General features: G+C 44.2%; 1 protein-coding gene across 7 annotated transcripts in view; it reads right to left on the reverse strand.

Moving 5' to 3' along the window:
* Window positions 1-20,130, reverse strand: part of herc1 (HECT and RLD domain containing E3 ubiquitin protein ligase family member 1) — an 85,740-nt gene that overhangs the window by 46,677 nt on the left and 18,933 nt on the right. For 5 of the 7 annotated variants that reach the window (XM_046033260.1, XM_046033262.1, XM_046033263.1 and 2 more), the window contains exons 15-37: window positions 17,749-17,901; window positions 16,904-17,036; window positions 16,303-16,494; window positions 14,802-15,026; window positions 14,417-14,590; window positions 14,193-14,307; window positions 13,958-14,078; window positions 12,187-12,358; window positions 10,146-10,491; window positions 7,783-7,903; window positions 7,539-7,629; window positions 6,487-6,758; window positions 4,866-5,081; window positions 4,633-4,753; window positions 4,110-4,347; window positions 3,820-3,992; window positions 3,070-3,225; window positions 2,864-2,970; window positions 2,669-2,779; window positions 2,416-2,586; window positions 2,070-2,309; window positions 1,242-1,325; window positions 216-775 (exon numbers count right to left, since the gene is read on the reverse strand). In XM_046033260.1, the coding sequence (XP_045889216.1) occupies window positions 216-775; window positions 1,242-1,325; window positions 2,070-2,309; window positions 2,416-2,586; window positions 2,669-2,779; window positions 2,864-2,970; window positions 3,070-3,225; window positions 3,820-3,992; window positions 4,110-4,347; window positions 4,633-4,753; window positions 4,866-5,081; window positions 6,487-6,758; window positions 7,539-7,629; window positions 7,783-7,903; window positions 10,146-10,491; window positions 12,187-12,358; window positions 13,958-14,078; window positions 14,193-14,307; window positions 14,417-14,590; window positions 14,802-15,026; window positions 16,303-16,494; window positions 16,904-17,036; window positions 17,749-17,901 (4,292 nt within the window). The remainder of the gene's footprint in view (window positions 1-215; window positions 776-1,241; window positions 1,326-2,069; window positions 2,310-2,415; window positions 2,587-2,668; window positions 2,780-2,863; window positions 2,971-3,069; window positions 3,226-3,819; window positions 3,993-4,109; window positions 4,348-4,632; window positions 4,754-4,865; window positions 5,082-6,486; window positions 6,759-7,538; window positions 7,630-7,782; window positions 7,904-10,145; window positions 10,492-12,186; window positions 12,359-13,957; window positions 14,079-14,192; window positions 14,308-14,416; window positions 14,591-14,801; window positions 15,027-16,302; window positions 16,495-16,903; window positions 17,037-17,748; window positions 17,902-20,130) is intronic. The other 2 variants (XM_046033265.1, XM_046033261.1) reach the window with 2 other exon arrangements.

The raw sequence follows: 20,130 nt of genomic DNA on the forward strand, positions 1-20,130 counted from the left end.
ATGACGCACAGTGCCCTCAAAAAGTATCGGAACAGAAAGGTCAAGTTGTTTACTTTTGCTATACAGTTTAATTTAAATAAATGTATAGCTAGCTGACACGTTGGTAAACCTATAAAACATACCAGCGAATAACAAATATAGCAACATATACAGAAAGAAAAATGTCAACAAAATAAAAAAAAAGTGACAAAAAAGAAAAACATTTCACCCGGTACCTGATGGTGATCTCCGCCTCGTCCCACTGCACCTTCGCTGAGGTACTGCCTTCCTTCACCACGCCCAGCAGAGTAGCGTGCCTCCCCGTCTGCTTGTGCACACATCGCCCACCAACACGTAGGCCTGCATCCGCCCCTCCGATGATCGCGAGGACCGGCCACACCTCCGTGCAGAGCGTTCTCAGGTGGTGATCCGACAGGTCCCCCAAGCCATGCTGCCGTCCGTGGCGTCCCCGTTCCTCCTCCGTCCTCGTGGGTGTTTCTTGGCTCTCTCTCTGGGCATCGTGCTCCTCGCGGCTCTGCACTGAGCGACTCTTTTTCAGCCTCTGACCCCCACCGCTGCCAGATGCACTGGCCGACTCTCTAAAGCACGGTTTAATCTTGTGGAGCCGCTCGATGATGGTCTTGTTGATGCGATGCGTCCAGTGGTCAGTGCGATGTAAGATGCGTATCAGCTGTGTGGTGGCCTCGGCCAGGACAGTGGCCATGGGGCTACAGACCGGGTCACCAGGTAGGAGGTCTCGAGGTGTTCCCCTCATCTGCATGTCGCAAATCTTAACCTGGAAAAATACATATATAAATAAATGCATTTACAAGATTTAGCTGCCACGGGAAAGCCAAGGTTTTCCACAGACGCCTAAACCAATGAACACACACTCGCATTTAGAGAATAAAACATGTTTTGATTCTTGCTGCTCAACTGTTGCACCACCCTTAAATAAAAGATGTGTCTGCAGAGTGAGGGAGTGTCTTTGTCTATATCATTTATTTACTGTATAGAGGGCTGTACTGTATAGCTCAACAGGTACTCTGTTCCCATTGTCTAATTTAGGTGGTAAATTGTTTTTATCAAATCATATGAGGAAAAAAGCTCACATATAAAACAAATTTCATCCCTAACCAACTGCTGAGCCACAGTAAATGAAGGTTAAGTAAGCAAGTCAACAGAGGTAAAATAACTCCTCGTGTAGCTGTTGTGCGGAAGAAGTAGGCGTCACAGACGGATGGACATTTACGCTCTCTTACCTTCTCTCCTGGGTTACTGCTGTAGAACATCACACAGGGATACAGTTCTGTGGCGTCGACATCCTCAAAGGCTAACTTTGGCTCCTGTGGAATCACAAGTCAGCAGTTAGGGATTGACACAGGACCCTGAGGTATTGCTTTCATGCCGTTTCTTCTCTTAAAACGCAGGTCTCAATTAGACGCCTGGTCTGGTTTTTATATAGTTTCTTAGGTTGTATAAAACCTCTTGAAGCCGACCGTGTCACCTGCTTGAGCGGTTTCTAAGCTGCTTAGATCGCACATACAAATATAAATGTTTCAACTTTTGCAATCAGGACATCGTTAGATCAGTTAGATTCTCCACAATTCAACTGTTTAGTTCATTTTGAGGAAACAATGAGCACCAAAGTATTAATCTTTCAGATTTACCGCCATGCTATAGGAATTAAAGGCCTGTCCCAAATATAGGCAGGGTGAGTTCAGTGATTTAAGCAAATAAAAGGATGGGCTATCAATTGAAGTTTTATGATAATTGTATGTATTTTGTGTAATAAAAAAATATAAATGAATGTGGGTTTATATAAGTTTCTTTGCCCAGTTTGAGTGGATTTTTCAGATGCTGTTTGTTGGGGCTGAGTATGTATGAGGAATTAGACAGTTTGTCATACGTTAAAGAATTTTTTTGAATACATTTTCAAAATAATATATGAAGAGAACATTGTGTATTATATATATACACACACATACACACACACACACACACACACACACTAAACTGTTGCATGTCACATGACTATAACCCCAGTCTAATCATCAGAAGAATAAAGTAGCGACATGTTTGTCTCTCACCTCTCCGTTCTTGCCAAAGGAGATGGTTCTGGCCTCCATGTCCAGGACGCAGGTGATGAAGTCTCCCTGAGTAAAGCTGTTAAGTGTCAGTGTCTGCTCCCCATTGTGATACAGGTTCCCGCTGTACGCTCGGTATAGCCACATATCCGATGTGGTGCGGTGGTTGAAGTCGTGCACGGGCCACCGCGAAACGCCTACACATGTTCCCTCATTGCCTCGGTTCTCCTTCACGATGTAAAACTAGATAGAAGATAGAAAACGTGAAGTTAATCACAACAAGCAGACAAAAAAAAACAAAAGGAGATATCTTAAACTTTTGACTACATTCATTCATGTTTGCGCCTACCTTCCACTGGTAGCATCCAGAGGAGATACCAGTGGAGGCCAGGCCATAGCCTTTGCCCCCACTGCCATGGGTCAGACCCTGGCCATTTTCCACCACACAACACTGAGCCTTCTCAGGGTCAAAGGACACTTCCTGAATGGGAAGGTTCTCGTCCTCCTCCTCTGCCTCTCCCTGTGGATTAAAAAAACTGTTAAGCCACTCAAACAAAAATGATTATCAAGTAAGGTGGGAAAGAGAATGATTGGCCGCAGACCTGTAGTTTGAGTTCGTGAACTTTTTCTTTGATCTGGATTGAGTGTTTGGCCTGAGCAATGGGAGCTTCCCACATGCAGTCAGACAACAGGGAGAACAGCCGCTCCACAACCTAGAAGAGAACAAATTACATAAGCTCCCTGAATGATGGCAGTCTGTTATTGAGGACTTACACAAAGCAAAGTAAGCGGTATACCTGTGTCACTTGGTCATCCTCTATATTGGCCTCACAGGCAGGCAGGACAGCCTCCAAAACATGAAGAGCCAGGAGCCGAGTTCTCAGGTTTCCCACCAGAGGGACCCCTACAAGTAACAGCCAACAAGAGCTGAAGTCTCAGCTATGTTTTCATCACATTATGTACCGCACAATAATCTGTGTTGTTTTACATAAGCTGGCTGTACCTGAGCAGCATTTCTGTGCAGCGATGTTGAGCAGCACTTCAGTCCATTTAGGGGAGGCCATCTTTGACTGGATGGCCTTGGAGGACACCACTCTTCTGAGGAAGACGAGGAAGTCTCCGAGGTGTAGCTCAGCTGTGTGCTGCTTACGGATCAAAGCTGAAAAACACACCAACACAAATAAAGTTATGGGCCACATGTTAAATTTCCTTCATTCACTTACTGCTGTTTCTACTGCTTTTAATTGCTAATCCCAGAGAATCTAAACATTAACTCATTAACTACATTTAGGCACCAGGTTCTATATAAGTTTTTAGATAAAAATAAACCTATTTAAGTTTTGATCACACTTTATTCATTTGAATGTTGTCTGGTTTTATATTTATTAATAATTTCTTGTATTTGTGAATAGCATTTTTTTGGTCAAGTTGAAAGTTGCTATCTTTGTGCACTGCGTTTGTAACAGATTGTGTAACAAAACTGGCTCTTGATTCCTGATCGATTGACTGTCAATTTGTTTGTTTTTGAAATTATTGTTTTGTTTTTGTCACATTTTTGTTGTAGTTCAAGGTTAATTGATTTATATTTATCATTAAATTGTTGCCACAGAAATACTGTTATCAACAAATGTGTTTAGTCACAGCTTTTGTTAATAAAAAACAACAGTGCTCACATGCGTACGCTGCATGTGTCATAAAACAGGCAAAACATGGCTTCCTCATCATGTCACTAAAAATGAAACTCCCGGATCACCTCTGAAGTCTTTCTTTTCAGAGTCTGCACTGTCCTCCTGCTTGTTGTCGTCTTGGTCTTTTCCAGCAGACAGAAGACTAACTCCTGCTTGAGACAGCAGGTTCTTCAGCTGACTGCAGAGCAGGTCCAGCAGCGACTGGACAACCTTGGGACTTAATTTGTCTGCATAGGTTCTGCAAATCCAAGAAAAAACACAGCTGAGGATGTGATCTTGTCTTTGTATTGGGTTAGATTAACAAAGTACTGAAGTCACGACGACTCGATTACTCCAGTTTCCTTTAAGCTCTTACCCAGTGCTGATGGCCAGTATCTGCAGCAGGCGCGTGGAGGCCACTTTGAGGGCAGTGCTGAGCTGGGACACTCCAGGTTTCTGCAGCAGCTGGAGCGGCTGCCCCAGCATGGTCTCCGTCCCGCAGAGCTGGGAGAGCACGTTGAGAAGCCCGCTGGAGATGGCCAGGGAGACGTCCACTGGCTGGTAGCGAACACTCAGTGCAAACACAGTCACCAGCAGGAGGCGTTGCTGGGCTTCTAGAAATGAGAGGGAACAACAGAAAGAGATAAAGGGCATTAGGAAGGCTAATTGGAATAACAAAGAATTGCTCTTGTCATACACATGAACAACTTTGAAAGAACAAGCGAGAACAGATCCCAGGTTCACATAAACAAGCTGCAAATTGAAAGATTTAACAAGTTAATGTCATAGAATTTAGTGAGAAATGTCAGTGACTTGTATATTTAGCGACCTGAATAATTTTAGCCCAATAACCTATTGAGGCTCTGCTACAGGGGATGTACAGCAGTCGTCTCTATTACCTATGTGGTGCTTGTTTGCCTGCAGTGCCCTCTCCAGTGTGACAGACAGTTGCTGGTAGATCTTATGAACAGCTGTCTGGATTTCCATCTGAATGCTCCTCTTGGCTGCTTTTACACCATCCTGCAAAACAAAGTATGCACTGGTGTGTTATGACACAGGGAAAAACGCTCTTTTCTAAATCAAACACAACCCACAAATGGAAGTATTTTGTCAGCAGTTGACTGCACTATACCTGATAGTGATGTAGCTGCACGCTCTCTCTCTTCAGCCCTCCTGTGCCCACCGTGCCGAGGCCAAAACAGCCTGCCAGGAACTGCAACCTGACTGAGGTGAGCAGGGAGGACGACTGGAAGGCGCTGCTGGATCGGTCTGCGTTCCCGGGCTGGCTGCCCTTCTCCTCCATGCCAGAGATCAACACCACAATCTGGTGGAGTGCCTCTAACCGCAGCTGGATATAAAACACATCCCAGTAGTCAAGTGGTTACTCTAACAGGTTTCTAAAACTATTACTAATAATATCTTGCTCGGAAAATCAACAAAAAAACAGCCTCATTTGTTTGACCACTTAATAGTTTTGGTTTAAAGGATCAGTCTGGTGATATTCAGTATTTTTCTTATTTGCAATCCCATGAAATCACCAAAACCAACAATCTATCATCCTACTAAGAAGTATTGTCCCTATATCTTCTTCCTCTGAGCCATAGAGCTCCAGTGTTTTCCAAAAACTATTAAAACACATCAGGAGCCTCACTGTTGCCCTGTGTGAAATGTTCCTTCATCACCATTAAGTTTATTTTGACTCAGTCCCACATACGCCGTCCTGCTGCAGTAAATATTCATATGCATGTCTACGGATCAATGTTACTCATAATATCGCACCCCCTCCTCTTAGAGGATGCATAGCTTATTCTGGCAGAGGCAGTGCCAGTACAACTGCAGCATCTACTAGTTAAAGGAGTGGGGAAGTGTGATTCCACACCCACAAACATTAGAAACTCAGGACGTTTCACCTCAAACTTTGGCAAAAATCAGCACGAGAGTGTCACCAATAACGCTTGCATTGTATTTTCTGTATTTTGTACTTGGTGTAAGTATCAAACAGTTTTTTATCAATTATGCATTTTATGTAGTGTATTTGTGACAACAGATGCAAATTAGCTGCTAGCTAACTCTGGTGCAATTATTTTAATTGTGCGCTGTCCCTGTCAAATAAACAGTAAATGAATGAATGAAATGAGTCCCCAAAAAGTCTTCAACAAATGCATTTGATAAAAACTCCAGTGGCCTACTTTTTTAGGGGATTACCAATGGGCAGTGGGCCGAGAGCCATAGACAGGGTAGGGTCAAAGTCAAAAAGCACTGTTAAGAGTTTTGGTCTTTTCATGGCATTTGTTGAAAATAAGACATATCACCAGCGTTTTCCTTTAAGCAGTGCTGTTCTGAAAGAAAGGTCAAAGAATACTCTTAATCTCAACTGAAGCATGACAAGCTGTTCCGCCAGTGTATGAATTTGTGTTAGCCTAAGTGCTCAAACAGAAACTAACATTCACACACATTCATACACTGGCGGAGCAGCCAGGGTTCAGTATCTTGCCCAAGGACACTTCGACATGCAGCCTGGAGGAAAGAGGTCGAAAAGACTAGAAAGGCGCTATACAAATACGGAGCGTTTACATTTACAAAAATCAGGGGTTTCAGTGACAAGTGTTATTATGAAGTACACAATCACTGCACTGCTGGTGTGAAAATAAAATTTAATTTCATGTGGCATTAAAGCAATAAAAGTGACGTGTGCTTCACTTGGAGAACCAAGGCAGACAGTCACTCAGACAAGCCCTGAGAAAGTCCCTCACCTCGGCCCTGCTCTGTTGCTGTTCCATGGCCAGGATAGTTGCCTGTGGGCTAGTGGACATACTTTCTTCTGGCTCCTTGAAGGCTGGCGCCAGGCCTACATCACCGCTGATAAAGCTGACCATGTTGTCAATGAGAGCGTGGACGCCCAGAGAGCGACTCAGGTCCAGGTCTGACTCTTCGTAGGAGTAGGCTGAGCTGTAGCTCCGCTGGCGGCTCAGTTTGGCCCGGAACCAGGACTCAGCCAGGGAGTCTGGGGAGCTGTAAAGTAAGCCTGAAAACAGGAGGAGAGGGAAGCAAGCCTTTCAGACGCATAAATGCTCAAGATGACCGTTTTGATGGATGGACCATGGTGCTTTTAAGCACTTAAGAGCTATGCAGTGCAATGCATTATTACTCTACAGGAGTTCATCAATTAGCCAAATGCTGATTCTTCATGCAGGCCTTCATCAGCTATTATGGATTCTTTTATAATGGGCGCACAGGGTTTAAAAACCCACTGAGGAGAAAATGCTGCAGTTGAGAAGTGAAATGGCAACAAGGGCTGGCCTTTTCTATATGGCTGAAAGCACTGACGTCAATGTGTCAGTATTAATGATTTCTTTAACAGTGCAACTGGTAATTCCATGGAAACTCTTCTGCGTGACAAATCACTTTCTTCACGAGGAATGAGCCATCATTGTGCAAAGTAACAAACGTTCAAAGCAGAAGAATGAACTGTCATTTGTACAATAGGCACATCTGTATGCTCTTTATTTCTTTTTGCTGAGCACAGAGCATAGAACATGAAGTGTCTTGAAGTGAAGCTGAAATCAAGGCCCTCATAATGAGCGATGAATGGGGGGGGGGGGGGGGGGGGGGGGGGGGGGGGCATCACGGTTATGGAGGTATGAGCTAACAAGAGGAATAAACATGCCATCGGTTACTTGCTTGGAGCTCCTCTTGTGTTTGGGGCTCAACTGCCCCAAAAGAAGCAAATAAACTATCCACACAGGAATCGAAAGACAGAGAGACAAAAATAACAAATGATTGATGAAAACTATATCGTCCTTACTCGCAACGTTAGATAGATCTTTCTGCAGAGGGTCTTTACCTCTCTTTTTGTGAGAGAACGCCAAGTCCAGGTCAACGTTTCTCCTTCCACTCTGAAAGACAAAAACAGAGACGAAGCCTGATGTAGCTTTCAAATCGTAACTACGTGGCTTTTCATCTCTTGGTATGCAGCTCACAAACACAAAGACGCCGATGTAGCGAGACAGACGAGTACATGTATGTGTACGAGAAAGTGTCTGCTCTACCAGAGTGTAACCCTCTTCGTCTGACTCGGGCTGGGAGAGGTCAGACTCGCTCCTGGACTTCATCAGTCTGTAGCTCGGGCTGCTCTGCACCGAACGGCTCTCTGCACTCAGACTCTCACTCCTACACACACACACACACACACACACACACAAACACACACAGAGACATTTATCATCTTTGTCATGCCAATGCAACAACTTAGAAATAATGACTCCACTCCACAAAACCACTCAGTGCCAACAATAAAGTAAAATATATGGGGCTAAATACAGTATATCAAAAAATGGGGAAGGTGATAATATGTTCACCATGACAGAATCTATTAAGGCCCCTCCAAGCAAAGGCAACATTTAGACCTGTGGAGTTAGCAAAAGTCTGTATAACTATATATAAGAATAGAAAATACAAAGGTTTACAGTATAGTTTTAATTGTATAACCATCATTATCACAGTAACCAACAACACACACACTCAAGAAGAAGCCTCTCCTACACCACAGATTTGTGGACTGGATACAAACACATTCTTTGGCAGTGGGTAGAATTACGTATTGGCAGATTTTAATCTAATTTCACTGGTTATATTATTCCAAGCCAATATTGGCCAGGATGCTGGTACCATTACACTTTCCTACTGGCATATGCCTTGTTGGCAAATTAGTCTTCTTTCCATTATGTTCAAGCTCAAATATTAAAGATTGAGTTTCAAGTTTGTCTTAAAATAACACTCATAAAGTATTTACACTAGAAGAAGATTTCATCTTGCTGTAATGGCACACTGGCTGCAAAGAGATTCTTTCTTTATTCCAATTAGGGAAGCACCGACTGTTCGGCCACCGAAATTAATCGGCCGAAAATAGCTAAAGAAAAAAAGCACTTTCGGTGTTCGGCCTAATAATTCAAAAGGCCGAAGAAATTTTACTGAACAATTAACGTTGACATGTCGTCTGTGTGGAAGCATTTTAAAGTGTCGGAGCCGTTTGCAGGCGCTGTTCTGCTGAATTGTCTCCGAGCACATCCGCTCCATCTGTGGCTGACTTCTTAGAAAAGACAACAAACAGTCTGACCCGCCTTGAGTGTTTATGTTTCTGAGAAGGCGATTAAGCTAGCCGCACCTACATTTGGAGTGCACACCTATTCAAGCCTTTATGGTAAAGTGAACCGGCCCAGAGCGAGTTGGCAGGCAGGTTAGAGACTTTATCCTGTCAGTTTGTCTCTTTAGTATGAGAGTCCTGCCTGAAGAGAGGCTGTGACGTCTTCATGTTACGCCGTACAAGAACCACATACAACATTATTTATCAAACCGGGTCGGACTGGATGGATTTAGCGCGAGGAGGAAACACATGTGACAACGTCCGGTTTCCAAAATAAGGCGTCTGTACAGGATGGAAATAAGATTAACTGGATTATTTTCACAGAAAGTATAAAACATATTACATGTGTCCATTAAAAGTAAACAGACACATGTAATTTACTTTACTGGACCCTCTCGGGCCCCGGACCCCCCCACCATAGGCTCTGCAAATCCTGTGAGAAACACTGAGTAAAAAGCACATTTTGAATATTTAATTTATGCAGTGGTAAAAAAAAAAAAGTTTTGCCAAAATAAATGGAAAAAATGTGAATGAACTTATTCGGTAAAGTTGTTCATTATATTTGGTTTCAGCTCCAGCCAAGAATTTTCATTTCCGTGCATCCCTAATTCCAATGTTAGAGATAGGGGAAAAATCCATAGTCCTTGTTCTCTACAAAAATCCGTACGGTCGGCAAGAGCTAATATAAGCCTTCAGTGATCTAGCTAGTAGTAGCAGCAGGTAGCTCTGACAAGAATGAATGAATCGTTGCCACTATATTGTTATTATTATGGTCTTACTACCTGCAGCACCAACTGCACTCAAAGCTAGTTCAAATTCGCCAAATAAACGTCCTCGTTGTGCGAACATTAGATCATCGCCGGCTGGAAAGGAGAAGAAGACAGCCAGCAATTCTTCTGCGCCTCCGTTTGAGGAGAGACCAAAGAAGTAAGTGGCAGTTTGCTTCCATAGCGGTCGTCTGTTTCAAAAGATGACGGGAGATTTATATAATTGTGCCCTTATTTCAGGCGCATTCCTTTGTTGTGCATTTGTTTATTTCAATTTAGGACAGGATTTCTTCATGGGCCAGTGTGGACAGGAGGAACAATTACAGGTACCTAAACTGTTTCAATGTACATTTAGGTATGTGAGTGTTACATTTTTAAAAATCTCTTTTGCTTTGCCTCAGGAAAAGGTTGTAAACTCATTTCAGCACTAAAGAGGTAACTATTTATCCGTCAATAAGTGTTATTTTTAATATCACCCCCGCCCTCCTGACTGTGCTCTGACCTGGTCATGAAGCTCAGACACTCCTGTGTTCCCGTGGCTGACTGGGTCTGGCCCTCCTCCTGGTTCTGCTTGGTCAGCTCGCCCAGCACAGGGCTCACCCCCAGCAAGAGCAGGGCACAGCGGTGGATCACAGAGTTACAGGCTGCTGTGTACAGGTCCTGGCCCTCTGGGAGACCAGTACTGCCCCTCCTCCCCTCCTGCGACAGAATGGAGTCGTCATCAACACCTCCTCCTCCTCCTCCACTCCTGGAAACGGAGCCGGAGCCCAGTCCTGTGCTGCTGCTGGCCCGCTCTCTGTCCCGACTGCGAGCTACCTCCCGCGCTGAGAGGAAACATTGAAAGATTTCTGTGTTGTGCAAGATGCACGTACACACACACACACACACACACACACACACATAAAACACACACACACAAAATGCTGGGTTAGAGGACAAGCAGCAGCCGCATAATACACTCACGGTTTACTATAGCGATGCACCGAATGTTCGGCCACTGAAATTAATCGGCCGAAAATAGCAAAATAAAGCACTTTCAGTGTTCGGCCTAATAAGTCAAAACACAGTAAATTACACTGACCAATTACGTTGACATGTCGTCTGTGTGGAAGCATTTTAAAGTATCCAAGAAAGACGTCCAAAAATGGCCGTTTGCCGACATTGTTCTGCTGAATTGTCTCCGAGCACATCCGCTCCATCTGTGGCTGACTTCTTAGAAAAGGCAACAAACGGTCTGACCCGCTTTGAGTGTTTCTGTCACTCGTTTGTGAGAAGCCGCACCTACACTTGGAGTGCACACGTATTAAAGCCTTTATGGTAACTGAAACGGCCCAGTGCGAGCTGACAGGCAGGTTAGAGACTTTATCCTGTCAGTTTGTCTCAGGAGGTAGAGCGGGTTGTCTGTTAAATCGGTAGGTCGGCGGTTCAATCCCCGGCTCCTCCGTGTCAAAGTGTCCTTGGGCAAAATACTGAACCCTGAATTGCCGCTGGAGGCTGCTCCACCAGTGTATGAATGTGTGTGACTGTTAGTTTCTGTTTGAGCACTTAGGCTGAATGCAGATGTAGTGTAAAAGCGCTTTGAGTGGTCGAAAAGACTAGAAAGGCGCTATACAAGTACGGAGAATTACAACGACAAGTGCTGCAGGATGAGAGTCCTGCCTGAAGAGAGGCTGTGAAGTCTTCATGTTACGCCGTACGAGAAGCACATACAACATTATTTATCAAACCGGGTCGGACTGGATGAATTTAGCGCGAGGAGGAAACACATGTGACAACGTCCGGTTTCCAAAATAAGGCGTCTATTCAGTATGGAAATAAGATTAATTGGATTATATTCACAAAAAGTATAAATCATATTACATTAAAAGTAAACGGACACATGTAATTTACTTTACTGGACCCTCTCGGGCCCCGGACCCCCCCACCATAGTCTCTGCAAATCCTGTGGGAAACACTGAGTAAAAAGCACATTTTGAATATTTAATTTATGCAGTGGTAAAAAAAAGTTCGGTGTTCAGGAAGGTTTTTTATTATATTCGGTTTTGGCTTCAGCCAAGAACTTTCATTTCGGTGCATCCCTAGTTTACTAGAGTGTAAAGTTCATAACCAAAGCACATGCGAAGGCAACACATCAAAGTGTCTGACACTGTCACATTCATCCTAGTGCATTTTAAGCTTTAAACTGCTTTTCTACAACAATAAAAAGCTTTTTTTTTTTTTACAGTGTGATATCTGTAAATGAGCCAACAAGTGCCCTCTCATTACTATATGTCAGTCATCATGACATACTATGAAACCACGATACGTTTTAAATGCCTTACTGGCCATGAACCGTTGCATTTAGAATAAATATATAACCATCTATACTCCTGCACCTAAATAACACAACGTCTGATTGGCGCCCTGAATGAACTTGACTTTGACCAGAACTAACCCAACAAGATGTGAATGAATGGAAGCAGGCAGGATAAACATTCCTGCGCTCCTAATGATTAGCACACCGAAAGCACACAAACGAACATCTCCAAGACACATGCACTTACTTCCAGCCGTCATTACTTCATGTTCTCTGTCCTCCTCTTCATCGTCTTGTTCCTGATGGCCCTCTTCTCTCTCGCGGTCGGCTCTCTCCTCCAGCTCTGCCTCCTCATCGATGGTGCGTGTGAACGAGTGCTCCTGAGGATCCATGTCCAGAGAATCCTGATTGTCTGAGATCTGACCAAGTAAATCAAGTTTATTTAATAATACAGCACCTTCCCACAGATCAAGGTCACAAATAGATTATAGTGACCAAAATTATCAGTATCAGCACATTATTGTTAAAATGTACTGAAACTATTTCAACAAGTTTTATATTTTTTTGTTTGCATAAACATTAAACTAATTACAGCCAATACCTTATGTAAACATGAAAACTATTACGTCAAGCATTATCTGGAACGCCCTCCCTCGCCACATCCACCAGGCTAACACCACCTTTCCCATCTTTCAAACACGCCCTCCAAATGTAACGGAGTTAAAAATGCACTTTAATAATTCATATTTTCAAAATTTGCACCTGTGGATTTTATCTATCATTTAAAGATTTTATTGAATATTTGTGAATTTTATCTCATCGAGTTGTGTTTATTTATCTTTATTTTTGCTATTTTTTCCTGTGGAAATGTCCTTAGCTGCACACTATCCCTTTTGTACCTCCTAAGCTTCCGTAGCTTTCAGTCTCGTTTTGCACCGCTGAGGGTAAAAGTGGGAAAGTGCTGCTGGGCTAATGTACTGTTTTCTTTGGAAATTGAACCAATGACGTTTATAGCTTTCAACACATTGTGCGATGTCAATACAGTTATGCCACGTAGCAGTTTTGTGTTAGTTTGACATTTAAAATATGTTTTAGTAGTGTTTTCTTTTTAACTTTCTAGCCGCCATTTTTACCACGGCAGGCGGGCCGTGTCATGTGACCAATATAGCTCGTCAGAGATTTCAGCGTCTCTTCCTTTGAGTAAACGCTGTATTTTTGTATGTTTAGGAAGCAGAGGTGCAGTAAGAGGAAGCCAGAAGGCAATTAATGTGTATTGTGTTCTACAGGAGCCAATAAATTGTGAAAAAGAAGTCATCTCGTGAGTGTTCCTTCACACACACCCCTAACCACACCCGTTACACAAACACACCTTTTCAACACTGCATTGTCCGGTGAACTTCCTTCCCCTCTCTCCCTCCTCTTCTGTTTTTTACAAATTACTTTCATCTTACCCTCTTTAAAGCGTCTTTGAGTCTTAGAAAAACGCTATAAAAATCTAATATTATAATTATAAAGATTTCATATAAGTAACGCAATGACCCCATGCACAATTACATGAATACAAATGAGTCTTTAGAAGACAGCGATAGTAACTGCAATGAGCCAAGAACTGACATAAATACAGAGGAGTCTGCCCAGTGACCCAAACAAACCCACGTTGCATACTGCGCATGGAGAGACGGGCGATAACTTTGGTTGATGGTGGGCAGTATTTGTCGTGTGGTAACCAAACCCAGTTATAGTAATAAAAATGTGTACAGTAAAAATAAACGTATGGAAATTTAACATGGTTTCATCCCTAGTCACAAAGTCCTTTAAAAAAGTAAAATATTAAAAATAACAAATGACGGAGTTTAACAACACACACACAATTTCACACATCAGACAACACGAGGCGAGAGGGGAAAACACAGAGAGAAATTCTAACAGTAGTTTGAGAGACTCTTTAACCAAAGGCAAAATTAGTGAATAATTAGAGCTGACATATAAAAGGTGACATATAAAGGTTGTTTACTCACCCTCCTCTCACGCGAAGAGGATCTCGTCTGGATGAAATTCATGTTCTTACAGGCCAATAAGCGGTTTCGCACCTTATAAACACTCCTATAGACCTCTGCGAGGGCCTTAGATGGTTGGTACCTGAAGGGAAAATAGAAACATACTTGTGACATGGTATCTTTAATTAGGCTGGTACAACCTGGTGTGGAAACTTTTAATCTGACATATTTTATTTATATATATTTATTACAGTACCTTCCCTCTCCACAGCCTTGGCTCAGCAGCCCTGTGTGCTTTAATAAGGCTGCCAACACAAACCTGGTCACAGTGTCTAACAGGGACTCATTACTGAGAGACGCATTGTCCCAGTCTGCAAAAGAACACACAGTACGTTCAGTACACGGTCACTTACATCTCGAGGCTGACACCTCTAGCATAGAGACGACACAATTCACTGTACGCTTAGTCAAAAGGTAGACCTTTGCTGATGGCATAGTCCTGCATGTTGATCCAGAGGCTGTTGGCAGGTTCTTTAGTGGAACCCAGAGCCAAATCCACCAAGACACTCAAGTCAGGACGCAGTGTGCAGTCAAAGGGCTTCTGCTCTTCATTGCCAGAAAGTGCCGCCTCCAATAATGAGCTAATGCAGGTGTCTGGGGGGACAGAAGTGAAGTTACAGAGGAAACAACAACTGAAAAATGGAATTAAAGTGCAAAAGAAGAAACACATCCATCTTCATTAGTCAATTAAACAAAAGATCTTTACACAAGTTGGGCAAACAACACTCAACTGTTAATGTTATTACCAGTGATGAACATTTTACTGTCACTCAACATCACGGTCCTGTATCTGTCCGCTCCCTACCTAGCTGTGGGATGTTCATTTCCAAGCCGTTGCTGAAGAGCGGCGTCTTGAGCCAGTAAGCAGTATCCTGTTCCTCCAGCGAGTTAGGAGCTCCCTGCAGCATCCCGCCAAGGCAGCGGCCCACCAGCAGGGCGACTGTCCTCTCCAGATCCACGAGCCACACCCAGGAGAGCGCCGCCGGTGGCAGGGACATTCCAGAGGCTGGCTCCGCAAAGTCAGAGGTACCTGGAAAGTTAGAGGAAGGACGACAGCATAAATTCTATTGCCCACAATAGTAAGGTTTCCAAAGAGTATCACTTTTGAGGGATAGTAGGGCATTGAGAGCGCTACACTTTTTTATTTGTACAGTGAAAATGTCAAGAGCGATAAAAGAAATGTCATTTGACACTTAACAGCCTCAGTGCTAACACCTTTACAGAGTTACAGCCATGTATTATTTAGAAAACTACTAAATTACATTTGGCAAGGGCTCATAAACCAAAAATCTTTCAGTGGTGCAACCCAGCTTTGTTGCCAGTACGCTCATGTTAAACAGGCGTATACATACATATACACGCAATGTGATCTAACAGGCCTACAAGCAATTTCAAGTGACTGAAACGGCTTCTGTATTTAATACGTTTGAAAGGAAGGTGCAAACCGCCAAGTGATGGCTGCTGTTATCGTTGTGAGAAGGAGACACAGCCGTAATGAAAGAAGACGTAGAGAAATTAACAATATTAGATATTATTATTCCATATCCAACATATAGAAAATTTTTATTTTATTTATTTAATGAACTATATGAATTGAATTAGGGTTTTTTGTATTTTCCTTGAAGCTTTGGCGATACTGTTGTGTTAACATTCATGCCAATGAAGAAAATTTCGTTTCGACCTGACTTCTTTTCTCCGTGAGATAGAAGAATTTAGAAAGCTGCGTGTCGCTGCAGAGAGCCCCCAGCTGCAGCAGTGCATGGATCACGCGTAAAATCCATCCAGCCAGAGGGAACGATCACCAGCTGTTCACAGCGCGCCGGTCGTAATAGCGACACAACCCATAGTAGGTATCGGAGAGGGAATGGGGGCGTTGGGGCGTACAGGGACAGGCGATGGCAGAGCAACGGGGCACGCTGCGGAAGGTCGGTGATCGTTCCCTCTGGCTGGATGAAGCACGATCTGCTGGCATTTCCTCGCGTCTGGGTCATTCCAGCACACTGTAGCCATTTCTGCTGGGATTTCAGGCAGATTTCCACATACTCGGGACGCACTGAACAAAACAAACCAAGGTTTTTAGGAAGTGGCTGCTCTTCCTCCCGACTCTCCATGGCGGAAACCATTAAAACACGCAAAACCCTCAATACTGCCACCTCCATTGTGTTTGCTCCTGTTAACAACAACAATTACACGTGCAATATTTTAGAATGCACACGCAATGTAGTACTCTTTATTCGGGGTGTTACTAAATCCGGCCCTTGGCGTTCTGATGATTTGCCAAGTGTAGCTTCTGGTTTCATGCTCACCATGAAGAGGCCACTGCAGCTCCTGGTCCTCCAGAGGGGACGCAGCAGGCAGCAGTCTGTTGAGGCGGTCCAGAGGAGGTAGCAGGTCCAGCAGGTGACTCAGCAGAGGCCTCGCCACTGACACCGGAAGCAGCAGCAAGGAGTTGATTATCTGGCACAGCATGCTGCCTGCCGCTGACACGTATATCACATCTGGAGATGATGGAGACATGATCAGTATTCTGAGTATTTAAACAACTGGTAATGACACAAGAAAGAAACATCAATAAATGAAAAAATGTCAGATTACTGGGGTTTGGATTGTAAGTGAGGACAAAAGTACAAAGATGAGGTGGCAGTTTACTGAAAAGTTTCTGTTAACAGTGAGTAATTCATACTAGTTTAATATCAAAATATATAACCATAACTATTTCTCTGTTGTTTTGCACTGTCTTTGTGTAAGTAACATGAGTCAAAATGTAAAAAAGGAAAATAAATAATAACCTAAAATTATCAAGCAGATGATAAGAGGGTCAACAGACTGAGGTCATGATAGCAACAGAGTGAGAGACGAGGACGCATTTCAGCCTTGCTGCAAAACAGAATAATTGCTTCTCTTCACCTTGGAGCTTCTCTCGTATGCTGCCATTCCAGGAACTCTCTTTTATCAACGTAGCTGAGCGGGAGAAGATATCTGTGGCGTGAGGCAGCAAAAGCTGCAGATGCTTGTGGAGTAACGCCACACTACTGGAGCTCTGCAGAAAAACACAAAGGACATAATGTTTTATAACTCATATTTTCACCAACAATAAGGTGACTTTTCTAAATTGAACTCTGTGGCCTTGAGATTGTTAACCACTGTCAGAAAAAAAATCTGACATCCTAAATAAGACATACTTTAGGAAACTGCAATTCATGAATTCATTTTGTCAAGATTTAGCTCACAGACAAAAAAGCTATGGAACTAGGAGTTTCTTTGCTTCATGCATCCGTTATAAACTGTTGAGTGTCTTCGTTCATGACAGGCAATTCAGTGTCATTATCCGCCTCATTAACAACTCGCCATGTGAGAGCTGAAATCCAATGTGCAATAAAAAGCACAAGAAGGCATCAGTCACACAAGACCTTTTGATCGTGTAAACACTACTGTCCCCGTAATAAAACTCTAATCTATGGAAGAGAGAGCAAATGTTTGAACAGACTGCACATAGACAAACAGAGAGAGTCGGGGGCGGCTGTGGCTTTAGGAGGTAGAGAACACAAGTAGGAACATCGGCGGTTCGCTCCCTCCTGGCTCCTCCAGTCTGAATATCGAAGTGACTTTGTGCAAAATACTGAACCCCAAATTGCTGTTCCATCGCTGTGTGAATGGGTGAGAGTGATGCAGTGTAAAAGCGCTTTAAGTCGCCGGAAGACTAGAAAGGCGCTATACAAGGACAGACCATTTTACCATTTGAGTGTCCATACCTCAGTGACAGAGTTGATGTGGCAGTATGCCAACAGCTGCTTCTGCAGGGAGCACAGGAGTTGGTGGAGGTGAGCTGGTTGGCTGCTGTCAGAGGAGGACGTGCCCTGCTGCAGCTTATCGCTGTTCTTCTCCAGCTCACCAAATGCCTGATCCTGCACAACACAAACACAAATCATATATGAACAACTACAGATTCAAAGATATTGCGAGTAGAAATTCATTACATTTTTTTTTATCAATCTACATATGCAGAAGGAATTGGTCTAACTGTATTATAGCCAAAGGGAAGCAGAAAATGTTCAGCAAGCCACAATTTGCTCTTGGCTGGTTCTGAAATTTACAGAAGCTCTACAGAATGGGTCCAGAATTAAAAGCAGTCTTAGACCCGATCAGACAGAAAGCGTTTTGCAGGTTTTAAAACACGAGGTGCCTTTTCGGTTGAATTTGGAAAAGAGCGGTGTGCCGCGTTTTTTTTTTGTTGCTAGGCAACCACCAAATCAGCTGTCTGGTCAGTCTAATCAAAGATTAAACCTAGTGTTAATTTGTGTCAATGTCAGCCCTTTTAAAATTTAGTCTTAGTCCTGTGTCAAATGTCCTTGTTAGTTTTTGTCATATTAAGTCCATTGTATTTTATTTTTTAATCAAGTTTTAGTTGACTAAAAGGCTGGGTATTTTAGTCAAAAGAAAATCAAAACTATTTTAGTCTAGTTTTAGTCATTAACCATCATTTTAGTCTTTTCTAATTCATTAGTATAATTTTGCATTTAGCATTTTGGTCAATCTGCTCAAACCATGACCACATGGGTGGTGGTGTAGGTCAGGGGCCTCGACGGACCAGACCCGGGCAGCAGAGGCTGGCTCTGGGGACGTGGAACGTCACCTCTCTGTGGGGGAAGGAGCTGGAACTTGTGCGGGAGATGGAGCGCTACCAGTTAGATCTGGTTGGGCTAACCTCCACGCACAGTCTCGGTTCTGGAACCGTACTCCTTGATAGGGGATGGACCCTTTTCTTCTCTGGAGTTGCTCAGGGTGTGAGGCGCCGAGCGGGTGTGGGGATACTCACAAGCCCCCGGCTGAGCGCCGCTACGTTGGAGTTTACTCCGGTGAACGAGAGGGTCGCCTCCCTACGCCTTCGGGTAGTGGGGGGGGAACTCTGACTGTTGTTTTTGCATATGCACCAAACAGCAGTTCAGGTTATTTGGCCTTCTTGGATACCCTGAACGGAGTTCTGTATGGGGCTCCAGTAGGGGACTCCATAGTTCTGCTGGGAGACTTCAATGCAGACCACAGCAGTGGGACGCTGTGATCTCAAGGTCTTAGGTGCCTCAAGGGGCCGTAACCCTCAAACACCATGATGGACACGAGTGGTCGGGGAAGCCGTCCGACTGAAGGAGGACTTGCGGGATTTGTTGTCTCGGAGGACTCCGGAGGCAGTTGCAAGGCACTAACAGGCCCGAAGGGCTGCCGTCTCTGCTGTGGCAAATGCAAAACAGCGGGTGTGGGAGAAGTTCGGAGAAGACATGGAGAAGGACTTTCGGTCGGCACCGAAGTGTTTCTGGAGAACTGTCCGCCAACTCGGGAGGGGGAAGCAGGGAATCGTTCAAGCTGTGTACAGTAACGATGGGGCGGCTGTGGCTCAGGAGGTTGCCCGTTAATTGGAAGGTCAGCGGTTCAATCCCCGGCTCCTCCAGGCTGCAAGTCGAAGTGTCCTTGGGCAAGATACTAAACCCCGAATTTCAGTTCAAAAAGGGGGACCAGAGAGTGTGTGCCAATTGGAATTGCTTTTCGTCCTGGTCATGGAACAACGGACCAGCTCTTTACTCTCACAAGGATCTTGGAGTGGGCTTGGCAGTATGCCCATCCAGTCTACATGTGCTTTGTAGATCTGGAGAAGGAGTATGACCGAGTCCCCTGGGAGATACTGTGGGAGGAGCTGCGGTAGTATGGGGTGAGGGGGGCCCTTCTCAGGCCTATCCGATCCCTGTACACTGCGAGAACTCAGCAGTAGGTCGGACTCTTTCTAGGTGAGGGTTGGCCTTCGCCAGGGCTGCGCTTTGTCACCAATCCTGTTTGTGACATTCATGGACAGGATATCGAGGTGTAGTCGTGGCGAGGAGGAGATGCGGTTCGGGGGGCTTGGGATCTTGTCACTGCTTTTTGACCTTCAGCTCTCACTGGATCGATTCACAGCAGAGTGTGAAGCGGTTGGGATGAGGATTAGCACCTCTAAATCTGTGGTCATGGTTCTCAGCAGGAAACCTGTGGAGTGCCAACTCCAGGTAGGGAATGAGTCCTTACTCCAAGTGAAGGAGTTCAAGTACCTCGGGGTCTTGTTCACGAGTGAGGGGAGACTGGAGCAGGAGATTGGCCGGAGAATCGGA

This window comes from Micropterus dolomieu, linkage group LG20, assembly GCF_021292245.1.
Source record: "Micropterus dolomieu isolate WLL.071019.BEF.003 ecotype Adirondacks linkage group LG20, ASM2129224v1, whole genome shotgun sequence".
In the NCBI taxonomy this organism is placed as follows: domain Eukaryota; kingdom Metazoa; phylum Chordata; class Actinopteri; order Centrarchiformes; family Centrarchidae; genus Micropterus; species Micropterus dolomieu.